At 33.3% G+C, this 23,445-nt stretch overlaps 1 protein-coding gene across 5 annotated transcripts in view; it reads right to left on the bottom strand.

Moving 5' to 3' along the window:
• Nucleotides 1-12,853: 12,853 nt before the first annotated feature.
• Nucleotides 12,854-23,445, bottom strand: part of LOC143059104 (advillin-like) — a 60,186-nt gene continuing 49,594 nt past the window's right edge. For 4 of the 5 annotated variants that reach the window (XM_076232593.1, XM_076232597.1, XM_076232595.1 and 1 more), the window contains 6 exons: nucleotides 22,765-22,854; nucleotides 21,300-21,413; nucleotides 20,424-20,546; nucleotides 19,402-19,473; nucleotides 18,290-18,400; nucleotides 12,854-15,878 (listed from right to left, as the gene is read on the bottom strand). In XM_076232593.1, the coding sequence (XP_076088708.1) occupies nucleotides 15,765-15,878; nucleotides 18,290-18,400; nucleotides 19,402-19,473; nucleotides 20,424-20,546; nucleotides 21,300-21,413; nucleotides 22,765-22,854 (624 nt within the window). In that variant the 3' untranslated portion in view covers nucleotides 12,854-15,764. The other variant, XM_076232598.1, reaches the window with a different exon arrangement.

The following is a 23,445-nucleotide window of genomic DNA, read 5'->3' as shown; positions in this document are numbered from 1 at the left end:
AAAGCTATTTCTATAATGGATCTGATGCTGCTTCTGGTGCATGGCCAATAAACACTAAACATACTGGTTTATGTGACTTCATGTATTATTAACTCAATTTATATTTCATGGTTTTTGTCAGTTGTATTTCTATTTTTTATTTTCTTGTGTATTGTCTATTGCAATTGTGTGATAAAAAATCAATGTACTGATTATGCCTATAATGGGTCCTCTATTGGAATTAAAATTTATCTTATCTTATCTTATACTCTATATGATATATATTTTATATTGTAATGTCTTATTGTTGACTTAATTACTTCAATCATTGTACTTGATTTATAGGCTCTTTATGGACCATGTAATTTGGAAAATAAAATATTCTATGCTATTCAATCTATTATATATTCTATAGCTAGTGCAATTCCCGAATATAGAAAAATTAATGAAAACATTTACCTCTTTTTTAAGATCTGCCACCAATAACCAAATTCCCAAAATGACACAGATAAAGATATACCAAGATAACCTATATCTGCCTACGAACATATTACCGTATCTGGACAAGGAAGAAGATCCCGACCTCTGCATAGTCCTAGGGACATTCAATTGATCATGGTTAATAAGTTGTTTCTTTTAATAACAAGTGTGGACACAGATCAGTGTGGGTAGTTCTACATGTATGTTTTCCCATAGGTTCTATGTTTAACTGTGCTGTTCAATGACAGCCAACCTGTATGTGGTTTATTTAATATTTAGTTTTAATGATCAAGACTGTAATGAATGAGACACTCATTGAATGGATAACCAAATGTTTCTGATAAAATATGTTCCTTAAAAGAGGGACGAAAGCTACCAGAGGGAGTCAAACTCATAAATCGAAAATAAACTGACAACGCCTGGCTAAAAATGAAAGAAGACAAACAGACAAACAATAGAACACATGACACAACATAGAAAACTAAAGAATAAGCAACACGAACCCCATCAAGAACTAGGGGTGATCTCAGGTGCTCCGGAAGGGTAAGCAGATCCTACTCCACATGTGGCACCCGTCGTGTTGCTTATGTTATAACAAATCCGGTAAATAGTCCAATTCGGTAGGTCACATTCATGCATGGGAAGGGGATTGTAGTTACGACGTATAAAGGAACATATCCGATATCATTTGTGAAACGGGTTTTCCATAACGGTCAACCAAATTGTGATGGCGTTCGTAAAATTTACGAAGGGATGATTTCAACTTCACCATTTGGAACTCTTGTTTTAATAGTTTCCTTGTAAGCAGCAACCCTCTATCAAGAAAATCATGATAGGAAATGCAATTGGGAGATATATACCCGGTACTATGCAGGTACTGCAGGAATGTTGCTACTTATAAATGGAAAGTTCACAATTGGAAAGCTGAAATCATCTTTTTTGTCGTAAAGTTTTGTTTTTAACCGACCCTCATTGTCGATTTTCTATTTTGTAAGTCAAGATATGAGGCCGACGTAACTGTATCTGTTGTATCCTTTATCTCTAGATCGATGGGATAGTCACCAAATTTTGAATTATTTAGTAAAAGAACGTCATCTGTAGCGGAAAGTAGAGTTAAAGGATATTGCTAACTTCTTATCTTTCTTTCTAAGAAGTTCCTGTATGAAGTCAGCCTCATAATAATAAAGAAACAAGTCAGCAAGAAGAGGGGCACAATTGGTTCCCATTGGAATGCCGACAGCATGTTGAAAAACACGTCCTCCAAACGTAAAAAATATGTTGTCAATGAAAAAATCAAGCATCTTGATAATGCCAGTTTCAGAGAATTTTTTGTTTGAATCAGAGTGATCCTAATACAAAGTAGGATGTATCCCTCCCTAAGACAAGATACTTGTATCTACGTTGGCAATTCTTTTTTATGAAACAAAGCAATACTAACTTTTTCAATTTGTCTTTTAGTTTGGAATGTGGAATATTTGTGATTGATTGATTGATTGTTGGTTGCTTAACGTCCAGTGGCAAATATTTCATGCATATTCAGGACGAATACTTGTGAAAAGTGTAGAAAAGTCAAAAGTTTTAATACTATTGCAAGCTGAAAAAGAGTTAGATTGTATGTACTCTAAGAGATCTTTGGAATTTTTAAGTTTTCACATCTGATTCACGCCACCTCTAGAATAGGCAGTTTCACAATAACTTTGGTGCCCGTCTTTGATTGCTGATAAAATAGATGTTAATGATTTAGAAAGAGGTTTCGTGGAGCTCTTGGAAGACCCAGCAATATACCGTTGTTTGTAAGGACACTTATGTAGTTCTTTGGTTGAAATACCAAAGGAACATAGAATAGACCTATGATTATCCAGGATTTCCTCTTTGGTAAGTGTCGTGAGGGGTCAATACCTAATTCGTTAATCAAGTAGATAATGTAATGAGTTTTACACACAATGTTGTTTGGGGCTTTATCTACGGGGCAATAACATATTTGTCATGGAGGTAGGATAAGTGTTTTGCAAGCTTTGGGTCTTTAAAGATTGACGTAGCATGGACATTGATAGACCCATTCAGTTTCTTATTCTGATTTGTATCAACCAACTTTGATTTTGGTCCGCGGCAAAACTCAAAATAAGTTAGGAAACGAGCACGTGAGTGCATAATTACACCTTTCTACATGAATTCGAAGTGATTTATTTAAACTGTATTGGGCAAAACTTTCAGGAATTTTTGGTTTCAATGCTCTTCAACTTGTTACTTCATACTTTATTTGACTGTTCTAACTTTTTTAATGGAGTTTCTATGGTGAGTCTTTTGTACACGAAACACGCGTCTGTCGAAAATACAAATTTTTAATCCTTGCATCTATGATGAATTTATGATTTTTATTTCAAAAATGTGAGAACCTGCATGTATGTACTATTTGTATGATTCTATATATGTTCCTTTGTGGTGGTCATTCCTTACTTGATATACACACAATCATAGATATTTGTTTACATTACAGATACATCATATTCCAGGGATTTCATAATCACAAATTACTTAAAACCTTTGCTAAATTCTTCCATAAATATAAAGATTTGGTTTTGAAGTTGGGTTGTATCTGTAGAAAACTTATTTCAAACAGGAAAGCACATCCTCGTTGTTACGGAAATGTTGTTTACCTTGCCCGGAAATTTAGAAACGATCCGGGTAAACTTAAATCGATCCTTCATATAAACTTATTCTAAAAGGTTACCAATTCAACACTGTATTTAGATCATTGAATACAATTTTTATTGGTATCACTATTGATTTTGTTATCAGTAAATTAAAAGCAAACTAAATAGTATTGTTATAAACATTTACACATTCATGTATCTTCAATATGTCGATACCTGTTTCTTAACGCTTCATTGCACAAGGTCGTGTTTTTCTGACTGTTTGTAACGTCTTTACACTAAATCCATTGGATGTTGGATGTGTACTGATTGATAATTTAGCCTTAAATGCATGATTTTTTTTTATTAGTTGTTAGTGGCTTTGAACTAGCTGTTAGTACCTGCGAGTACTCTCAGATTTGTACTTTTTTGTGGGATATACATGTACCCGGACACGTCCACTCTGTGTAGTATTTGTATTGTATCCATCTGATAAGTTAAGCATTTTTAAACTTATCTTTATAGATCATTCTTGTGTTGTACTGTACGTTACACCACTGTCCCAGCTTAAGCTGAGGGTTGGGATCCCGTTAACATGTTTAAACCCGCCACACTCTGTATACATGTATGTGCCTGCATGTAATTCAATGGTTGTCGTTTGATTATATGTAATATATTTGTTTTTCGTTAATTTTTTTGTATACATTATAATTAGGCCGTTAGTTCTCTCGTTTGAATTGTTTTACATTGTCATTTCGGGGCCTTTTATAGCTGACTATGCGGTGTGGGCTTTGTTCATGGTTGTAGGCCGTACGGTGACCTATCATGTTGTTTATTTCTGTGTCATTTGGTTTCTTTTGGAGAGTCGTCTCATTGGCAATCATCCCACATCTTCTTTTTTTATTGTTATATGAAGACAACGTTAATCTAGATCACTGAAAAAAAAAAATGTACACAAAAACCATACCAGATACCAATTTAGCATTATAATGATGATGTACTAAATTTGAAGTTCAATCTCATGCAGTCAAGAGAAAAAATCAAACGTAAAGTGTATTTTATGAATCGTTATCATTTTACCAGGTCGGAACGAACAAGAAACTTGTTTTGACCGGGGCTCAAGGTTCGAACAAGCAAGGAATATTTATAAAGGGAACTATTTATGAACATATATAATACATTTTAAGAACAATTATTCGTTTTATGAACAATTGTTTATGTTTTATGCATCTATATTTTATTTTATGAACACATGTATTTAACTTTTTGAACATATATTTCGTTTTAAATGCGGTCATTCCGATGTATTTCTATCTCCTAGATTTCCATTATGTAAATTAGTTTTGGGTTTTTAATCGATCTATAAACATGATATATACGCGCACATAAACGAGTGAAAAATAACATCCCTTATCATTTGATATAAATACATCTCTTCAATGAATACTGATAAAAATATTTGTGGTTACAACATAAATTAATAATATGAAAAAGTTTTGTAGTTAGATATATAATTTACAGATCTAACATTGTTGGGTTGATGTTTAGACGAGTTGTGTATATAAGTAAAAAAACATTGATAATATCAATGTACATCACGTACCGAAAAATTGTGTTAAAGCATGCGGAAGAATATTTCAAAGAACGTTTTGCGACAATACCGACAAGGACCGGTAACTCTGTAATTGTTTTTGCGGGAATATATAAATGCCTACTCGTAGTCAATCTTTTAGAAAAAACAACGATTTTTTTCAGAAAAGTGTCCACCATGCACTTGCATTGCACTATAATTAGAATAGTAGACTAGAATGATATACAAATGGATGGAAATCATATATACATGTAACTGTTATTTTAATATAATATACAACAAATCAGTGTATCCGACTACAATATAATAGTTGTTACGGTGATGTTGAATTTCCTGTCATTTATTCATCATCCACGCATGAACTTTTTCAGAAAAAAAATATATCTCTGTACAATCTTTCATCGTCAATTCAAGTAAAAATATGCAAAAAAGACGTACGTTCGCGCCTATAACGGCTCACCCCCACTTAACGGTTAGATCACTATAATGGAAATTTTTTCTCATTGTATCATACAACATCTTCTTATTTTTGTAAGTAAGGTTTAGTTTTACATGTTGTGACTTGGATGGAGATTGCCTCATTGGGACTCATTCCACATCTTCTAATATCTATTACAAGTATACGAAAGCTTAGAAGGTTATACTTTAAGTGGCGCTATTCTGGAAACCAAAAACAATCAATCATATACCAATTATGTTTAGTCAAGGATTGTACACATATACATATATACTCCTTGGTTTGTTTGATCGAAAGTGGTTAACTTTCTATATACTTTCAGTAACCTTAATGTGCTCCCTTTTAGTAGTAAAAATCCGTCTTGCAGCAGGTTCCTTTGTGAACTCATTGGATGTCATATTGAACGGTTTTGTTCTATACTTTGTTGTAGTCGCAGAATTTTGTGATTCAGAAGTTTTCTGTTTTTGACATCTTGAAATCGGAGATCTAGAATTCATTGAACTAGTGTTAGAATAACTGGTTCCTTGGAATATCTGAAATTTTGGTAAAGAAGCGACATCAGATTCAGTTTTAACGTCATCGGATTCAGTTTTCACGTCATCGTCTGCATTCCCGTGTGATGGATTATTATCATTATGGTCATTTGTCCAGTTTTCAATAGCTTCTTCTACATGTGAACTTATATTGTTCATGTCATCATTTTTGGATAGGCTTGCATCTTGAGTTTGTGTGTTTGTCTTACTACCGTCGATTGACAGGTTGCCATCGGAAACATGAACGTGAGATGCTAACACTTTACTTTCGAGGTGACTATTACCCCGACTTTGAATATCATGAAGTTTAGGAACTTGAGTAGTGACACGGGAACTTCTACTTTTTGAAGAATAAATACTATTTCGTTTGTAAATGTTGTTTGTTTTAGTTGATAAACGTGGACTGCTAATTGAGAGCGTTTCACGTTGAGAATTCGCTATAGATAGGTCAATGCTATTAGCATCAGCAGTGCTTTGATTTCCCTGAACACTTTGCACACTTGAAAATGCGTTTTCCATATCTGCATTCATAAATGAATCAAGATCTAGTTGCGATTGTTTGTCAGTTGCTGGACTAAAGGAGTCACTGATTTCTAAACTTCCCGTTTCGGTTTTTAGAAATCTTTTATTTTCAAAGTGTGATAAAGATCTAGCCTTTACGTCTGTATTCCATTTTACTTCATATGTAGGGTATATTTTAGAACCACCGCCAGGTTCGTGGTCCATATTTGCAAACGACTGCACTTTAGACGCCACATCTGCATATTTTCCTGTCCGTTTGATAGGGGGAAGGTACCGGACGTTGAATTTTTCGCTTGGATCAAATACAACTTTATCATAATAGCCCTGATCTTTCATTGTAAAATGAGGTTTCCTATTGTGATAATGGGGGTTGAAAGAATTTTCGACATATTTTCTGTCCGACGTTCTATTTTTCGTCTGTATCTGAGTTCTAGGGTTAAATGACCTTTCAATATAATGACCGCTAGCTCTTGGCGTGTACACATATTTTTCATTGTACGACTTTTCAGCAAAGCGAACTTCTGCCTTTCCTGGTGCATATGATGGATTCCCGCCAAATTTTACTTTTGAGTCTTTTTTAACATGATCACCATTTTGACTCAATTTTAATGCGTCTACAAATCTACCGTGCCAGTTTGCATTTATACCTCTTGAAATGGAATCACCTTTAAATGAAAGTTTCCAATCATCTTTAAGAGGAGGAGAGTGGAAGTCAAGCACACCGAGAACACGTTCTTGAACACGTTCGTCGTGTTCTCTGATGTGTTCTTTCGTCGGTTTATCCGTGCCATAAATTTCGAATGGCGATTTTTCTTCTAAAACCATGTGATTTGACCCAAATTTTGGATGGCTGGACAGAACCGGATATTTTATATTGGCCATAAACGGTGACCTTGAATCCATGTTTCCAAATGTTACTTTATGATGTTTTTGCATAAAGAGGAACGGTTTATCTTTTGGTCTTGCGCATTCCGATCTGTCCATAGTCATGATGTATTTTTTCTTTGGTGGAAGCTTTGGCAAGAAGTTGCTTCCACAAGAAGATGTAGTTTCTTCTGCACATGCATGCTTCTTGTGGGGATAAGGATTTTTTTCATTCTCTTTTAATATCACAATAAAATCACGTTTTGGAAATTCCTGTTTAGCCGTGTCCATTTTTCTATACTTGTCTTTTCTTTTGTGTACTATCTGTTATATTTCATCATCATGTTTGAATGGCCATGCTGGTGGATTGTCAACGTGACACACAAAGTATGTGATCCATAAACACTTTAGAAATCACAATTTTAAAAGTTTTCCCCTTTTATCAATGACACACAGCACTCTATATATATATATATATATATCATGTATTGACTTTGGTCATAAACTCCTTTTCGGCAAACTAACAACAAGTTTGGAAAATAATAATGAACGAAAGGTTATTTTAAGATTTTAATATTTATAATTAAACAATGTTACTAATTGATATTATAAAGGATTTATGTACCGTGAATTGTTTAAAACGTACTATAGTATCAAATTACATTCAGGTGAAATTGTTCACGTTAATTTCTTTTAAGTAATTGATTTCCCTCGATCAACAATGACAGTGTTCTTTTATCATGACAACAATATGTTACATGTAGTCTTATTTGGGAGGGGGAGTGGTGGGCGTGCGCCTCAAAATTTGCAAAACAAGGGTTGTCCTTATTGCTTCATAAATACTATATATCGAATTTTGCCTCAAAAATGGCTGCACCCTCCTTAACCTTATGTCCGCCCCTGGTGTAATTAATCAAATGTGTGGTATATTCAAGACGTCAAAGAGACTGCAACCCAGCGACAAAAAGACAAGACAATCAAAGGTCATCATTCTTAAAAGAATAACATGTGGTAACCTTCTATACGTCATTTATTGGCAATCCTACCACATCTTCTTATATATGTTTTTTTTATTATTTCAAATGTCTTCAGTGAAATGAGTCTTACTAAAAAAGTTGCAAATAAATTTACAAGTGATTTTCAAATATATGTCATCAAGCCTAAAATTCCTCTATAAATGGAAAGAACAATAAAAACAATTTTTTATATTTATGATGAAAGACCACCACTAGCGAGGTTTCTGATCGGGACCAAATACACCAATTAACAGCTCTTTGAAGGGTCCACCGTTGGCCTTTACAATTTGCAAGAATTAATTACTCACTGTCTGCACCTGTCCAAAATACCGTCAATTTTCAGTGGGGATCAAACATTTTCCTATATTTTAACACATTGACCATTTTTGGCTATGGTGAAGATATTAAACTGTTGTTTCACAATACATTGACAATAGTAGCTGTGGTGAACGTATTAAAATGATGGTACACATTACACTAGCCATTTTGGCTGTGGTGAAGGTATTAAAATGTTGGTACACATTACACTAGCCATTTTGGTTGTGGTGAAGGTATTAAAATGTTGGTACACATTACACTAGCCATTCTGGCTGTGGTGAACGTATTAAAATGTTGGTACACATTACACTAGCCATTTTGACTGTGGTGAAGGTATTGAAATGTTGATACACATTACACTAGCCATTTTGGCTGTAGTGAAGGTATTACAATATTGGTACACAATACACTGGCCATGTTGACAATCGTGAATGTATTGAACAGTGGCGGATGCAGGAATTTTCGAAAGGGGGGGGTGCTAGCCCAGGGCAAAGGGGGGGTGCAGGGGGGTGCAAACATATGTCCCGATTCAAATGCATTGATCGGCCAAAATAAAGGGGGGGTGCGGACCCCCGGAACCCCCCCTCTGGATCCGCCACTGTTGAAATGTTGGTGTGAAGATATATTAAACTGTTGGTTCATAATACCATGGAAGTAATATTACTTCCATGATAATACATTGACAATAGTAGTTGTGAACGTATTAAAATGATGGTACACAATACACTAGCCATTTTGTCTGTAGTGAACGTATTTAAATGTTGGCACACATTACACTAACAAATTTGGCTGTGTGAAGATATTGAAATGTTGATACACATTACACTAGCCATTTTGGCTGTAGTGAAGGTATTACAATATTGGTACACAATACACTGGCCATGTTGACAATCGTGAATGTATTGAAATGTTGGTACAGAATACACTAGCCATGTTGACTATCGTGAATGTATTGAAATGTATGTACACAATACACTAGCCATTTTGGCTGTGGTGACGGTATTAAAATGTTGGTACACAATACATTAGCCATTTTGACTAGTAGTGAAGGTATAAAAATTTTGGTACACAATACACTAGCTATTTTAACTGTAGTAAAGGTATTAAAATATTGGTACCTAATAAACTAGCCATTTTGGCTGTGGTGAAGGTATTAAGATGTTGGTACACAATACACTAGTCATTTTGGCTGTGGTGAAGGTATTAAAATGTTGGTACACAATAAACTAAAGCCATTTTTGCTGTGGTGAAGATATTAAAATGTTGGTACACAATACATTAACCATTTTGACTAGTGAAGGAATTATAATGTTGGTACACAATACACTAGCCATTTTGGCTGTGGTGAAGGTATTAAAATGTTAGTTCATAATACACTAGACATGTTGACTGTGGTAAAGGTACACAATACGCTTATCCATTGTGGCTGTGGTGAAGGTATTAAAATGTTGGTACAAAATACACAAAGTCAATTTAACTAGTGAAGGTATTAAAATGTTGGTTCACAAAACACTAGCTACTTTGGCTGAAGTGAATGTATAAACAAATTTGGTTCATAATACACTAGACATGTTGGCTGTGGTGAAGTTATTCAAATGTTGGTACACAATACACTTGCCATTTTGGCTGTGTTGAAGGTGTTAAAATAATGGTACACAATACACTTAGCCATTTTGGTTGTGGTGAAGGTATTCAAACGTTGGTACACAATACACTAGCCATTTGGACTATCATGAATGTATTTAAATGTTGGTCCACAATACACTTTCAATTTGGCTGTAGTGAAGGTATTAAAATGTTGTTACACAATACACTAGCCATTTTGACTAGTAAAGGTATTTAATTGCTGGTACACGATACACTAGCCATTTTAAATGTAGTGAAAATATTAAAATGTTGGTTAACAATACACTAGCCATTTTGACTGTCGTGAAGGTATTCAAATGTTGGTACACAATACACTAGCCATTTTGGCTGTGGTGAAGGTTTTAAAATGTTGGTACACCATACACTAGCCATTTTGGTTGTGGTGAAAATATTAAAATGTTGGTACATAATACACTAGCCATTTTGGTTTTGGTAAAGGTTTTAAAATGTTGGTACACAATACACTAGCCATTTTGGTTGTGGTGAAAATATTAAAATGTTGGTACCCAATACACTAGCCATTTTGGCTGTGGTGAATGTATTAAAATGTTGGTAGACAATACACTTAGCCTTTTTGGCTGTGGTGAAGGTATTAAAATGTTGATTCATAATACACTAGACATGTTGACCGTGGTGAAGGTATTTACATGTTGGTACACAATACACTCCTCATTTTGGCTGTGGTGAAGGTATTAAAATATTGGTACAATACACTAGCCATTTCGACTGCTGTAGTGCAGGTATTAAAATAATGGTACATAATACACTTAGCCATTTTGGCTGTGGTGAAGGTATTCGTGAAGGTATTCAAATGTAGCATAGTATCCCGGCCCGATATCTAGCTGCACGTCGTAAGGATTAGCTAGGACCCCAGGCTAATTCATATGTTGGTTCACAATACACAAGCCATTTTGTCTGTGGTGAAGGTATTAAAATGTTAATACACAATACACTAGCCATTTGGACTATCGTGAATGTATTTAAATGTTGATCCACAATACACTTTTAATTTGGCTGTAGTGAAGGTATTAAAATGTTGATACACAATACACTAGCCATTTTGGCTTTGGTGAAGATATCAAAATTTTGGTACACAATACAGTAGCCATTTTGACTAGTGAAGGTGTTCAAATACTGGTACACAATACACTAGTTATTTTAACTGTAGTGAAGGTATTTAAATGTTGATCCACATTACACTAGCCATTTTGGTTGTGGTGAAAATATTGAAATGTTGGTACACAATACACTAGCCATTTTAACTGTCGTGAAGGTATTAAAATGTTGGTACACAACTACACTAACCATTTTGGCTGTAGTGAAGGGTTTAAAATGATGGTATACAACTACACTAGCCATTTGGGCTGTGGTAAATGTATTAAAATGTTGGTACACAATACACTAGCCATTTTGACTGTAGTGAAGGTATTAAAATGTTGGTATACAATACACTAGCCATTTTGACTATCGTGAATATTTTTAAATGTTAGTACACAATACACTAGCTTTTTGACTGTAGTTAAGGTATTTAAATGTTGGTACACAATACACTAGCCATTTTGACTGTAGTGACGGTTTTAAAATGTTTGTACATAATACACTTTCCAATTGGGCTGAAGTACAATACACTAGCCATTTTGACTGTAGTGACGGTATTAAAATGTTGGTACAAAATACACTTTCCAATTGAGCTGAAGTACAATACACTAGCCATTTTGACTATAGTAAAGGTATTAAAATGTTGGTACACAATTTATATCTATTTTGGCTGTGGTGAAGATAATAAAATGGTGGTGTTATAAAGCCATTCTTCCCCCATGCCAGTTTCCCCCCTACACTAGACATGTTGGCTCTGGTGATAATATTAGGGGCAGTTATTACACTGTGGGTTCACATTACACTGGTCATTTAGGATGATAATATTAGGGGCAGTTATTACAATGTGGGTTCACATTACACTGGTCATTTAGGCTGATAATATTAGGGGTAGTTATTACACTGTTGGTTCACATTACACTGGTCATTTAGGCTGATAATATTAGGGGCAGTTATTACAATGTGGGTTCACATTACACTGGTCATTTAGGCTGATAATATTAGGGGTAGTTATTATACTGTTGGTTCACATTACACTGGTCATTTAGGCTGATAATATTAGGGGCCGTTATTACACTGTGGGTTCACATTACACTGGTCATTTAGGCTGATAATATTAGGGGCCGTTATTACACTGTGGGTTCACATTACACTGGTCATTTAGGCTGATAATATTAGGGGCCGTTATTACACTGTGGGTTCACATTACACTGGTCATTTAGGCTGATAATATTTTTCTGTTTCTGCGACAAAAGTTGCAGGCTCGACAAAAATGATCAGAAGGAAACCATTTATTGGTTTTAACTGGTTCATTAACTAAAGTTCATATTCCCCAACAAAATTCCCTTGAGATGTTTGCAAAACTATAACATGATGACCGGCATGAATTTCTGAATCAAAATTTTCATTATGGATTATGATTTCAGACGTGGATTATATCCCTAGATAGAAAAAAAAAGACCTGCTGTCTTTGGCAAATAGACTAAGTTCCTTGTAACAATTCCACAGATATATACAGGAATAAACACAAACAAGTCTATGATCACTGGCTCAATATTCAACTTTCTAGGGTTAGATTTTTTACTTAGATTTTGAAAAAAATCCAATTGGTTAGAGGTTTATTTGTGTCCAAGAGGTTCACAATATGAGTGAATAGCAAGGTTCCGCAAATGTTTACCAGGGCCAAAAGACTTTGAGGTGCAAATATCAAAACAACATTTTTATCTCTGTATATATAACATTTTATTTATATAGATTTGTAATACTACTAAAAAAACAAAGTAGATGTAAATAAGTTCAAACATATAACAGTAACATACAACCCTGCAAAAAATAGGTAACAAAAAGTGTTAATATGTTTACAGCCCATGTAGGCCTCTTGTTTCTAAGAAAATGTCTCATCAAGAACCAGACTGGGAGTTTTTTTGAGTAAAAAACCCTCATTTACTGTATTAATTATGCTTATAGAATAAGTTGGCTGCTGCTATTGAGAAAATATGCAGAATAAGTGTTCAAAATGCGGCTTGTGTAAAACAAAGTGTCTATAGATCAAGGTATTAGAAGCTTCTTGTTCAAAGGGAGATAACTCATTATGCAAGTAAAAAAAGAAACTGAATTTTCACCACAAGATGCTGTTTGGATAAACATTTTCTAATCTTTTAAGTAGTTTCTACATAACTTGTGTACATAATAACATTTTCATTTCACCTAAATGAATTTATCATGTAATTTGTTTAGATTTTTAATTGGATGAACATACTGCTTATTGGTGCTCCCCACATGATTCAGTAATATTTCTTTTTAGAAGATATGTGTTTCAGATCTGCTTTTTTTAAAGATAACCTTAATGTTGAAAGTGTTAATTGAATATGTATATATCATAAGTGTGTATATCTGGAATGTTCTGTTAATATAACCAAGCACTGTTTAACAGCATGCACTTGTTAAAATAACATTTTTTAAAACAAAGAGCCCATAAAATACATGTGCAAAAGTACTCCACTTAAACTTTGTTCTTTTCTTGTAGAAAATTCTATTTACATAACAGATTAAGCAAAGCACAAGAAAAATAGGATTCATATGTAACCTTCACAACATAATAACTGAAATAGGCCATACTAGCACACTATTTTTGTGAATGCAGATGAAAGCCTTAGCAATTTGGAAAGACACCTTGCTAGCATCAAACACTCTTTCTACAAAATACCTTTTTACATATCATAATAACATTTATCATTTAATGCTTCAATAACCATTATCTGTAAACCAACTTACTGCAGGGGATTCTTTACCCTTTTAATACATTCAAGATTATCTAACTTTGTCGATATATATTCATAAGAGAGAAAGTCCTAGTTTTACATATTTGTGAATATTTATTTTTTGCAAAAGATGTGAAAATCTGTTGGTCAACAGTATATCAATCCATTGTCAATTTTTCTTCTCATACAAAATATCTAGACTAAAAAAATCATCACTTTTCAATTTCTTCTTTTCTTAAAAAAATATCTACAATCAAGAACCCAACTCCAGCATTGATATACATAATTTATGTAATTAAAATTGTGTACATACACTTCATACACTTAAACATGTGTACATACACTTTAAACGCATGCAAAACACAACATGTTTGATTTTGACTATTGGAATGTAATAACTGTTATTGCACATAATGATATGATTGTAATGAAAAAAACGTAATGTCTTTTATCTGTAGAAATGTTTGAGATTCCAAATAACTATAGCTGTCAGTTTATACATCGGTCAAGGATAGAGGGCATTGACCACACAGCATCCAAATATTGATTCAAAGTACCATTGCTCTGAAGTAGAAAGTTGGGATAAAGATCTACTTTCTTGCAAAGCACTTAAAAGATTTATACCAATTATAGCAAAATATCTGGTTTGTTTTTTATCAGTACTGATTACAAGTACAATGGGTGGCGGAAGAGAAAGTTGGGATATAGATCAATTTTCTTGTAAAGGGCTAAATGATTCAATTTAATACCAATAATAGCAAAATACCCTGTTAAAACTTGATGTTTTATAAATGCATGATTTTCAAAGTTATAATTGCTAATTTTCATCAATTACTAGCAAGCATGGGGCTTATGAAATATGTCAATCATAAATAAATTCCTTACTTAGTTTAGACAGAAAAAGTCAGTGGTGTAGATATACCAGTTATGAAATCAAATTTAGAGATTTTATCTTAAAATGTAATTTTATTGAAATTGGAGGCGTTATTTCTTTTGATATATTGCTCAACACATCTTTAAATATTTAATTGCAAACAAAACTCAATTTATCTTCAATACGATATTGCTAAAATCTTGAAAAGTCTGCACGGCAATTGAATTATATTTTTCTCCATTTTATTATTTTAGCAAAAAATATATAAAAACAACATTCTTAGAAAAACTTAAATATATAGAATAAAATGATATTTTGTTTTAAATATTTGCATATATGTTGTATATATATAACACTCAACAGAAATAACAATTCATAAAAAGACTTACTTATAGAAAAGTAACAAAAAACATCACAAATTTGAAACATAAATTTAGATATGTATTAAGCAGACAAAAAGTCCTTTTTCCCTTAAAAACCGCATATATCTAATTATTAGTACTTCTTCATAAATTAAGGTATATAATAAAACTTGAATATAATAGGAAAATACAGATCAAAAATTGGAATGTCAAAAAATATGGACACCTTTATCAACAAATCATCACTAAAGCACTTTGAATTCTACCTTGCATACAAGTAAAAAGCAATTGTGTATGCCATGCATTTATATAGTTTCAAACGAAATAATTTAATGTGGCTGTTATTTTAACTAAAGTTAGGTATTTATATGAACCATTAGAAACAAATAAAAAGTTGCAGAAAAATAAGATCTGCATTCAAATACAGAAAAACTACTTCATAAGTACTAAGTGATTTCACATTATTGCTATCCAGATACTGAATTATGGGTAATGAACAAATTTGAAAACATGATTGGTTGAATTTGTCACATGACCAATGAAAAACATGATTACAATCTGGATTACAGTCAGTTAAATGATATCCCATAATCCCAAGCAGTTCCTGGAAAATTAGAGTGAGCATGATAATTTAAAAGATTCCAAATTTCTTCTTTAATTCTTGTTGCTTCCACTGTGGTTTTGTAACAAAATCTTGGTATTTCATTTTAAAAAGTCTATCAAAGTCTTCTGGACTCAAGTGGATCTGAAATAAACAAATAATAAATAAAACAAATTGGCTTTAATATTTCTGAAGTCTACATTTTCCTAGTACTTTAGTATATATGTTTATACAGAAATAACTTGAATGCATTTTACACCTTTAGCAAAATTGACCTGTGAATTTTGTTCTGGTTTTTTTCGGTTGCTTTTTTGTTATATTGCTTCTTTCTTTTTATTTCTATGTATTCATACTAGGGATGTCAACTCGGTGAATAATTGCTAATAGATTACTCGTAAGATTTACCGAGCGATACTCGGGTACTCACTCAGTAAAACATAATAGAAACACAAAATTATACTATTTATGTACTGTGTGTCGTTGTCTTATGATCAACATTATTACCAAGGACTAGATAATAGTCCCAGGAATATCATACCATAAGAGATAGCTCATTGACTATTTGGACCAATTACTAGTAATTTTAAAATATCTATAGAAAAAATGTTACTCAAATAACAGTATTTGGGAAGCGTAAAAAACACATTTAATGATTAACAAAGGATTTATAATTAGATGTCATCAATCATTTGCAGAGGGTCGACACATGGTGCAACAAAATTGTTTTTATTTAATTTGAATTATCTTGTCAACTCTTTCTGGGACGTAGCGATTTCTCAGTTGAATAGGTAACTAATAGTTATACTGTAATAAACATATGCGCTGACGGTACAGAGGTGGGGAATTGACCAAGATATGCGCTGACGGTAAAGAGGTGGGGAATTGACCAAGATATGCGCTGATGGTACAGAGGTGGGGAATTGACCAAGATATGGGCTGACGGTACAGAGGTGGGGAATTGACCAAGATATGCGCTGACGGTACAGAGGTGGGGAATTGACCAAGATATGCGCTGACGGTACAGAGGTGGGGAATTGACCAAGATATGGGCTGACGGTACAGAGGTGGGGAATTGACCAAGATATGGGCTGACGGTACAGAGGTGGGGAATTGACCAAGATATGCGCTGACGGTACAGAGGTGGGGAATTGACCAAGATATGCGCTGACGGTACAGAGGTGGGGATTGACCAAGATATGCGCTGACGGTACAGAGGTGGGGAATTGACCAAGATATGCGCTGACGGTACAGAGGTGGGGAATTGACCAAGATATGCGCTGACGGTACAGAGGTGGGGAGTTGACCAAGATATGCGTTGACGGTACAGAGGTGGGGAATTGACCATGATATGCGCTGACGGTACAGAGGTGGGGAATTGACCAAGATATGCGCTGACGGTACAGAGGTGGGGAATTGACCAAGATATGCGCTGACGGTACAGAGGTGGGGAATTGACCAAGATTAGCTAAAAGTGTCAGCATGGTCAGCCTTAGGGAAAATGCTCGTGCCATATATCCTACATAATTATACCTCTGTTTGGATTTTTTTTAAATAACTGTTAAAAGCAAACATTTCGAATTGTGTTTTTTAAATTTTATTATTTTAGACTACTATATAAAATCCCAGGAGGCGCACTCAATTAAATTTGTTTAAATGTAAGAAAACAACACCATTCTAATAGGAAACCGATTAGTCGAGTACCACTTTGGTAATCGATACTCAGTACTACCCAGCGATACTCAAGTACTCGTTGACATCCCTAATTCATACAAATCAGGCTTTAATAGGGCTTTGGTGAGAGAGTCATCTAATGCATCACTAGCTTATCAACACTAAGGTTATGAGTTAATCTTGCATGTGGCAGATGTGATCCACTCTAATCTGACTATGATTGTCAGTATTCCTGTTGAAGATCTGCCTTTTCCTTCCCCTATAAAAACTGACTACCACATCACAATGTGCTGAAAGTGGCATAAGACACCAACAATAAATAAAATCAATCAGGTTTTTAATGTTTAGTGTAGAGTGACACAAGAGATACTGTGGATTCATTATTATTCGTTGGATACTAATATTCGTGGGTTTCGTGGGTACAGGTAAACCACAAATTCAAACGTTCAACGAATAACATATTTTTAAGAGGCTGTGTATACAGAGATTGGCAAAACCACGAAATCAAATATCCACGAATCGGCAAGTTTTTAGAAATCCATGAAAATTGATATCCACTAAAATAAATGAATCCACAGTATTGAGTTTACAGAATGTTATCAATAACTGTGGATTCATTTATTTTTGTGGGTACCAATTTTAGTGGAGTAACGAAAATTTGCATTTTTGTAGATAATTGATTTTGCTGTTTTCAAAAAGTCTGCATATAATCATACATCACATTGTAACATTTAAATTCATGGTTTCCTTGTATCTAAAAAAAAGTCATGAAAATTGGTATCCAACGAATATTAATGAATTCACAGTAGAATGGAATTTGAAATTATGAATAAGGCCATATGAAAACTATAACATTAGAATCCAATCTATTTATAAACACCTACCTCTTTACATGAGGGGTCCACACCACTTGGAAGTTCTTCTGCTGACACAGCTAATTGTTCTAGGGGGTATTTAGGTACAGAATCATAACTAAAATCTCCATTGACATCAGACTGAAAAAAGGTAAACTTTACTATATATCACATCAGTATACCATAAAGGTTTTCATTTGTGTATTTGTTAAATTTTGGGCAAATTTTCTTTATTTTTATTTTTGCTTATTCTCTATTCTTTACTTGGTGTTGTTTTTTTTTCTATATCCTTTATTCAACCCCACCCCCAATTATTCTCTATTCTTTAGTTGGTTTTTTCTGTATCCTTTATTGAACCCCCACCCCCAATTATTCTCTATTCTTTACTTGTGTCGTTTTTTCTATATCCTTTATTGAACCCCCACCCCCAATTATTCTCTATTCTTTACTTGTGTCGTTTTTTCTATATCCTTTAATAAACCCCCACCCCAATTATTCTCTATTCGTTACTTGGTGAAGTTTTTTTCTATATCCTTTATTGAACCCCACCCCCAATTATTCTCTATTCTTTAGTTGGTTTTTTCTGTATCCTTTATTGAACCCCCACCCCCAATTATTCTCTATTCTTTACTTGTGTCGTTTTTTCTATATCCTTTATTGAACCCCCACCCCCAATTATTCTCTATTCTGTATATCCCCATCATCCAGACCATTGTATTAGTACTGATATTCTAACAGTAGTAAGTACAACACATTTATGCCCCTTTTCTCTTAAAGGTTCTTATATCAGGCATGTCCCAAGTCAGGAGCCTGTATTCAGTGGTTGTCATTTGTTGATGTGATACATATTTGTTGATGTGATACATATTTGTTTTTTGATTTTTCATTTTTTTGTATATAAATTAGGTTATTGGTTTTCTTCTTTGAATTGTTTTACATTGTCATTTCAGGGCCTTTTATAGCTGACTATGCGGTATGATCTTTGCTCAATGTTGAAGGCCATACAGTGAGCTATAGTTGTTAATTTCTGTGCCATTTGGTCTCTTGTGAAGAGCTGTCTCATTGGCAATAATACCACATCTTCTTTTTTACACCAAAGAGAGGCTCGGTCTGATATTTTTTATAGGGTATGGATTACTTACTGCTTTAACTAAAGTCAAGGCCTCATTTCCATCTCCTAAATGTTGCATTAATTCTTGGTATGATTGTCCTTTCTGAAAAAGAAATAAATTTAAATAATTTTAAGATTTCTTATTCTAGCTTAGTCATTACTAGGGCTCTCCCAGCAAGCTCATGTGGACATATCTTTTATGTGTTGTCAGTTTATTTTCAACTTATGAGTTTGAATGTCCCTCTGGTATCTTTCTCCCCTCTTCTAAAGGAGAATGCTTATTATATATCTATATATCCTGATATGTCTGACTTATAAGTAATAATTAACATCAAACTGACTTTTTTTATAGTATTTAGCTGCAAAATATGATACTGGAAGGCTTGTTGTCATGTTTCTAAACTTGATAGCATTGCACTGAGCAATTTCTAGAATAGTAAAACAGCTCATATCTTGTTTCCAGTGTTGCAATGATAAATAGAAGCAACATTTCTGAATTTACAGTGCCAGATTTTTATGATACTGTAAATTGAGGAATTCTTATGCAATTTTTATGTAACATTTTTCTCATTGGCTAAAAGTTGCCGTCAAATCCACAGTTGACCAGGCGTAACTAAGGAGGGAATCACCATTTTGAATTGATTGGATCAACAAATGTTGGCCTTACTACAATATTATTAATTTTATAAAGCAAAAAATGTGAGTTTCACAATAATAACATCAACTCATGTGAAGAATAATTACATAATCAGAATTTTTTTTCTAATTGAAATATTTAATAATTTTGATGCCATGAAAATAATTCCAGCAAATCTTTTCCTTACTACTAATGCTTCTTATGTGGTACATACACATTTAACTCAAATTATCTGTCCTTTCCATAATCATATTCTCTTTTCATACATATATAAAAATGAATTTACAACAATGTTTATTGTTATAAATAAATAGATATTCAAATGTATTGCTTAACTTTAATTCATGTATGTTTGATGTGTTGTATTTGTTGTAATTCTTGAAAATAATAATATATTTTTTTGTTAAATTACTTACGCTCCACATATCTCTATCCCACATGCCAAAGAATCCAGTAAAAGTGGGAGGTTCCAATCCTTGTTTAACCATGTACATAGGTGTGTCTGGGTCCCTGCCTGCTGGATCTGTGTCTATGTATTCCTGAAAAAAGTACCAGATTTAAATGGTAGATTCCACTTCTTTGTATTAGCGAAATTTTATAATTTTAATACACCAGTCATGTGTGGATCTCTTTACTTTGGGATTGGTAAAAGAAAACTGCTTACAACTTCAGAAATTTTCTGTTTTAATTGCTTTTCACTGAGTTATGTGAAATTTAAAACTGTCAATTTAAAGCAATTCTATTTCACCCTGCCACATTCTTTATGTGCCTGTCCCAAGTTGGGAGCCTAAAGTTCAGTGATTGGGGTTGGATCATGTTTATCATATTTGTTTTTTCATAATTTGTTTTGTTAAGTTGTGTTATCTCAACTGATTTGTTTCATATTTTTGATGTAACTGGCTTTTTAACCTGCTATAAGGTATGGGTTTTTACTCATTATTGAAGGACATACCGTTGCCTATAATTGATTACATCCACTTCATTTGAACTTAGGTGGATAGTTAAACTTGTCTCAATGGCAATCATACCACAATTTCTTATTTTAATTTTGATACACCTAAATATATCCACCTGCAATAATTTCTGAGTAAACTAGAACTAGATATAAGAAGATGTGGTATGAGTGCCAATGAGACAACTCTCCATCCAAGTCATAATTTTTAAAAGTAAACCATTATAGGTCAGGGTACAGCCTTCAACACGGACCTTTGGCTCACACCGAACAGCAAGCAATAAAATGCACCAAAAATTACTGTCTGCATCGTGGGAAGATTAAATGTTGATGTTCATACCTGTGCTAGTCTTGCTGCCTCTTTCTTCTCTTGTTGATTAGCACCACTGCCGATCCAGATATAAACACTATCCCACACATCTAATATCATCACATCATCTTCTACTAAATCAGGCTGCAAATACAACAAAATACATTAAATCATATCACACACTGCCGATCCAGATATAAACACTATCCCATACGTCTAATATCATCACATCATCTTCTACTAAATCAGGCTGTAAATACAACAATATATATCAAATCATATTAACACATCATTGTCAATATAATAGAATTTTATGCAATTGTCATACAAGTGAGAGGTTTCGCTAGCTATAAACAATTATACCCCTCCTTTTAGAGCAGGGGGTTACTAACATTGGGTAAAATATCAATACAATAAATAAGAGACAATTTCATTTTAATTGGCAGACAAGGATGATGATTCATATTTAAATGGCCTCATGAGAAAACAAAACATGTGAAACTGTGAGCTACTGCTCACTGATGATACCCTGCCCAAATATGCATTTGGAAAGAGTGGTGAATCTGAAAATGCATCACACGGTTCAGCTGACTTATATAAGCATTGAAACTAGATTTCAGAAATCCTTATGATATAGTTTCTATGAAAGATGCAATGAAAATTATTCAAAGGAACAAATGGGCAGACAAAAAGATAAAACAGTTTACCCTCCCTTTTTTTTTTAAAGTGGGGGTGTAATAATCTACTATACATTTATGAACTGATGTTGTCATATAGACACAGAAAAGTATGAACTAGAAAAGTACCTTTTATTGAATTTAGATAAAAATGTTACAAAAAATTATGCCAAAATAAGAATAAGTAATAGTATGCTGGCTGCTGAACACGGTTGATACAACACAATAGCTTTAGAAAATAGAATATGTCCTTTATGCCATAAAGAGGTGGAAGATGAATATCGTTTTATCATAACATGTGCAGAATTTAAATAAACTAGGATCAAAATGTTTAATGAACTTCTAGTATTGTCCCGAGTTTTAATTCAATGAGTGAAGAAAACAAATTTGATTTTACTTTTTTCCTGCGAAGAATGTGATATTTTACATGTTTTACTTATCATTGTTAACTACATAAGTGAATTGTATAATGGGAGAAACAATTATAATGTCAATATATGAACTGTGTAATTGATGGCTCAACTTATAATGTTTATATAAGCATAATATTTGAATTGATAATTTTAAAGAGGAGGCATGCTGTCAAAAATAGTATTATAGTTAATATTAATAATCTATATTTTTTTTTCTTTCAATGCTACATGTTTGTAGTGTTTAATGTCTATCATTTTGTAATTAATATGACTGTCTGTCTGTTTGTTTGTTTGTTTTTGTTTTGTATTTAAGTAACAATCCTATTGTTTGGATTTTAGTCTAATAAATTTGTTATTCTTATTCTTATTCTAAAGAAGATTACACTTAAAAGTGACATTTCTTACCTGTGCAAAATCTGGTATTTCATCGCAGGTAAATTTACCTGCTGCATTTGACAATTGAAACAATCTAGCAGGATGTCCACTATCAGGTTCCTGAAACAGACAACATAATAAATTTAGTCATTGAAATAATTTTACCTGAAAACTATTTATAGAAAGACTGGTTCGAAGATAAAATACCATAGGAATCAGATGAGGTAATGTTTTGATAGCCGATACTTTAAATTTAGAAACGTTTGTAATGATTTTATCACTTCTTAAAATTTCTAAGGACAGGCTTAAAGAAAAAAAACTTGCATTTTGAATATTTTTTATCCTAAATTCCTGAAAGATTTTGTCCATTTTTAAAAGTTTAGACATTAAAGAAACAAGTTGTTATGGTGGATATAAAATAAGTGGTGTCTGTAATAGTGTACAAAAGTACTGTTAACAAAATGGTGACAAAATTTTATTGAATCATAATAGATGCATATACAATGTACAGGGAAAAAAAGACATTTAAACTAGACAGGTTCTGAAGACTGGAAAATGTGAACTGCTACTGATAAATGAGGATATGCTGGAAGTGACAAATATTTTGGCATGCAACAGTCCCATTCCCAAACAATAAACATTGTATGATGTGATTATAGTAAATCATTCAGAGATGAAAAAAATACATAGGTTGTTATAGGCTCCCTTGTT

The sequence above is a fragment of the Mytilus galloprovincialis genome, chromosome 14 (genome assembly GCF_965363235.1).
Source record: "Mytilus galloprovincialis chromosome 14, xbMytGall1.hap1.1, whole genome shotgun sequence".
In the NCBI taxonomy this organism is placed as follows: Eukaryota; Metazoa; Mollusca; class Bivalvia; order Mytilida; family Mytilidae; genus Mytilus; species Mytilus galloprovincialis.
This window is presented reverse-complemented; position numbering and strand designations above follow the sequence as displayed.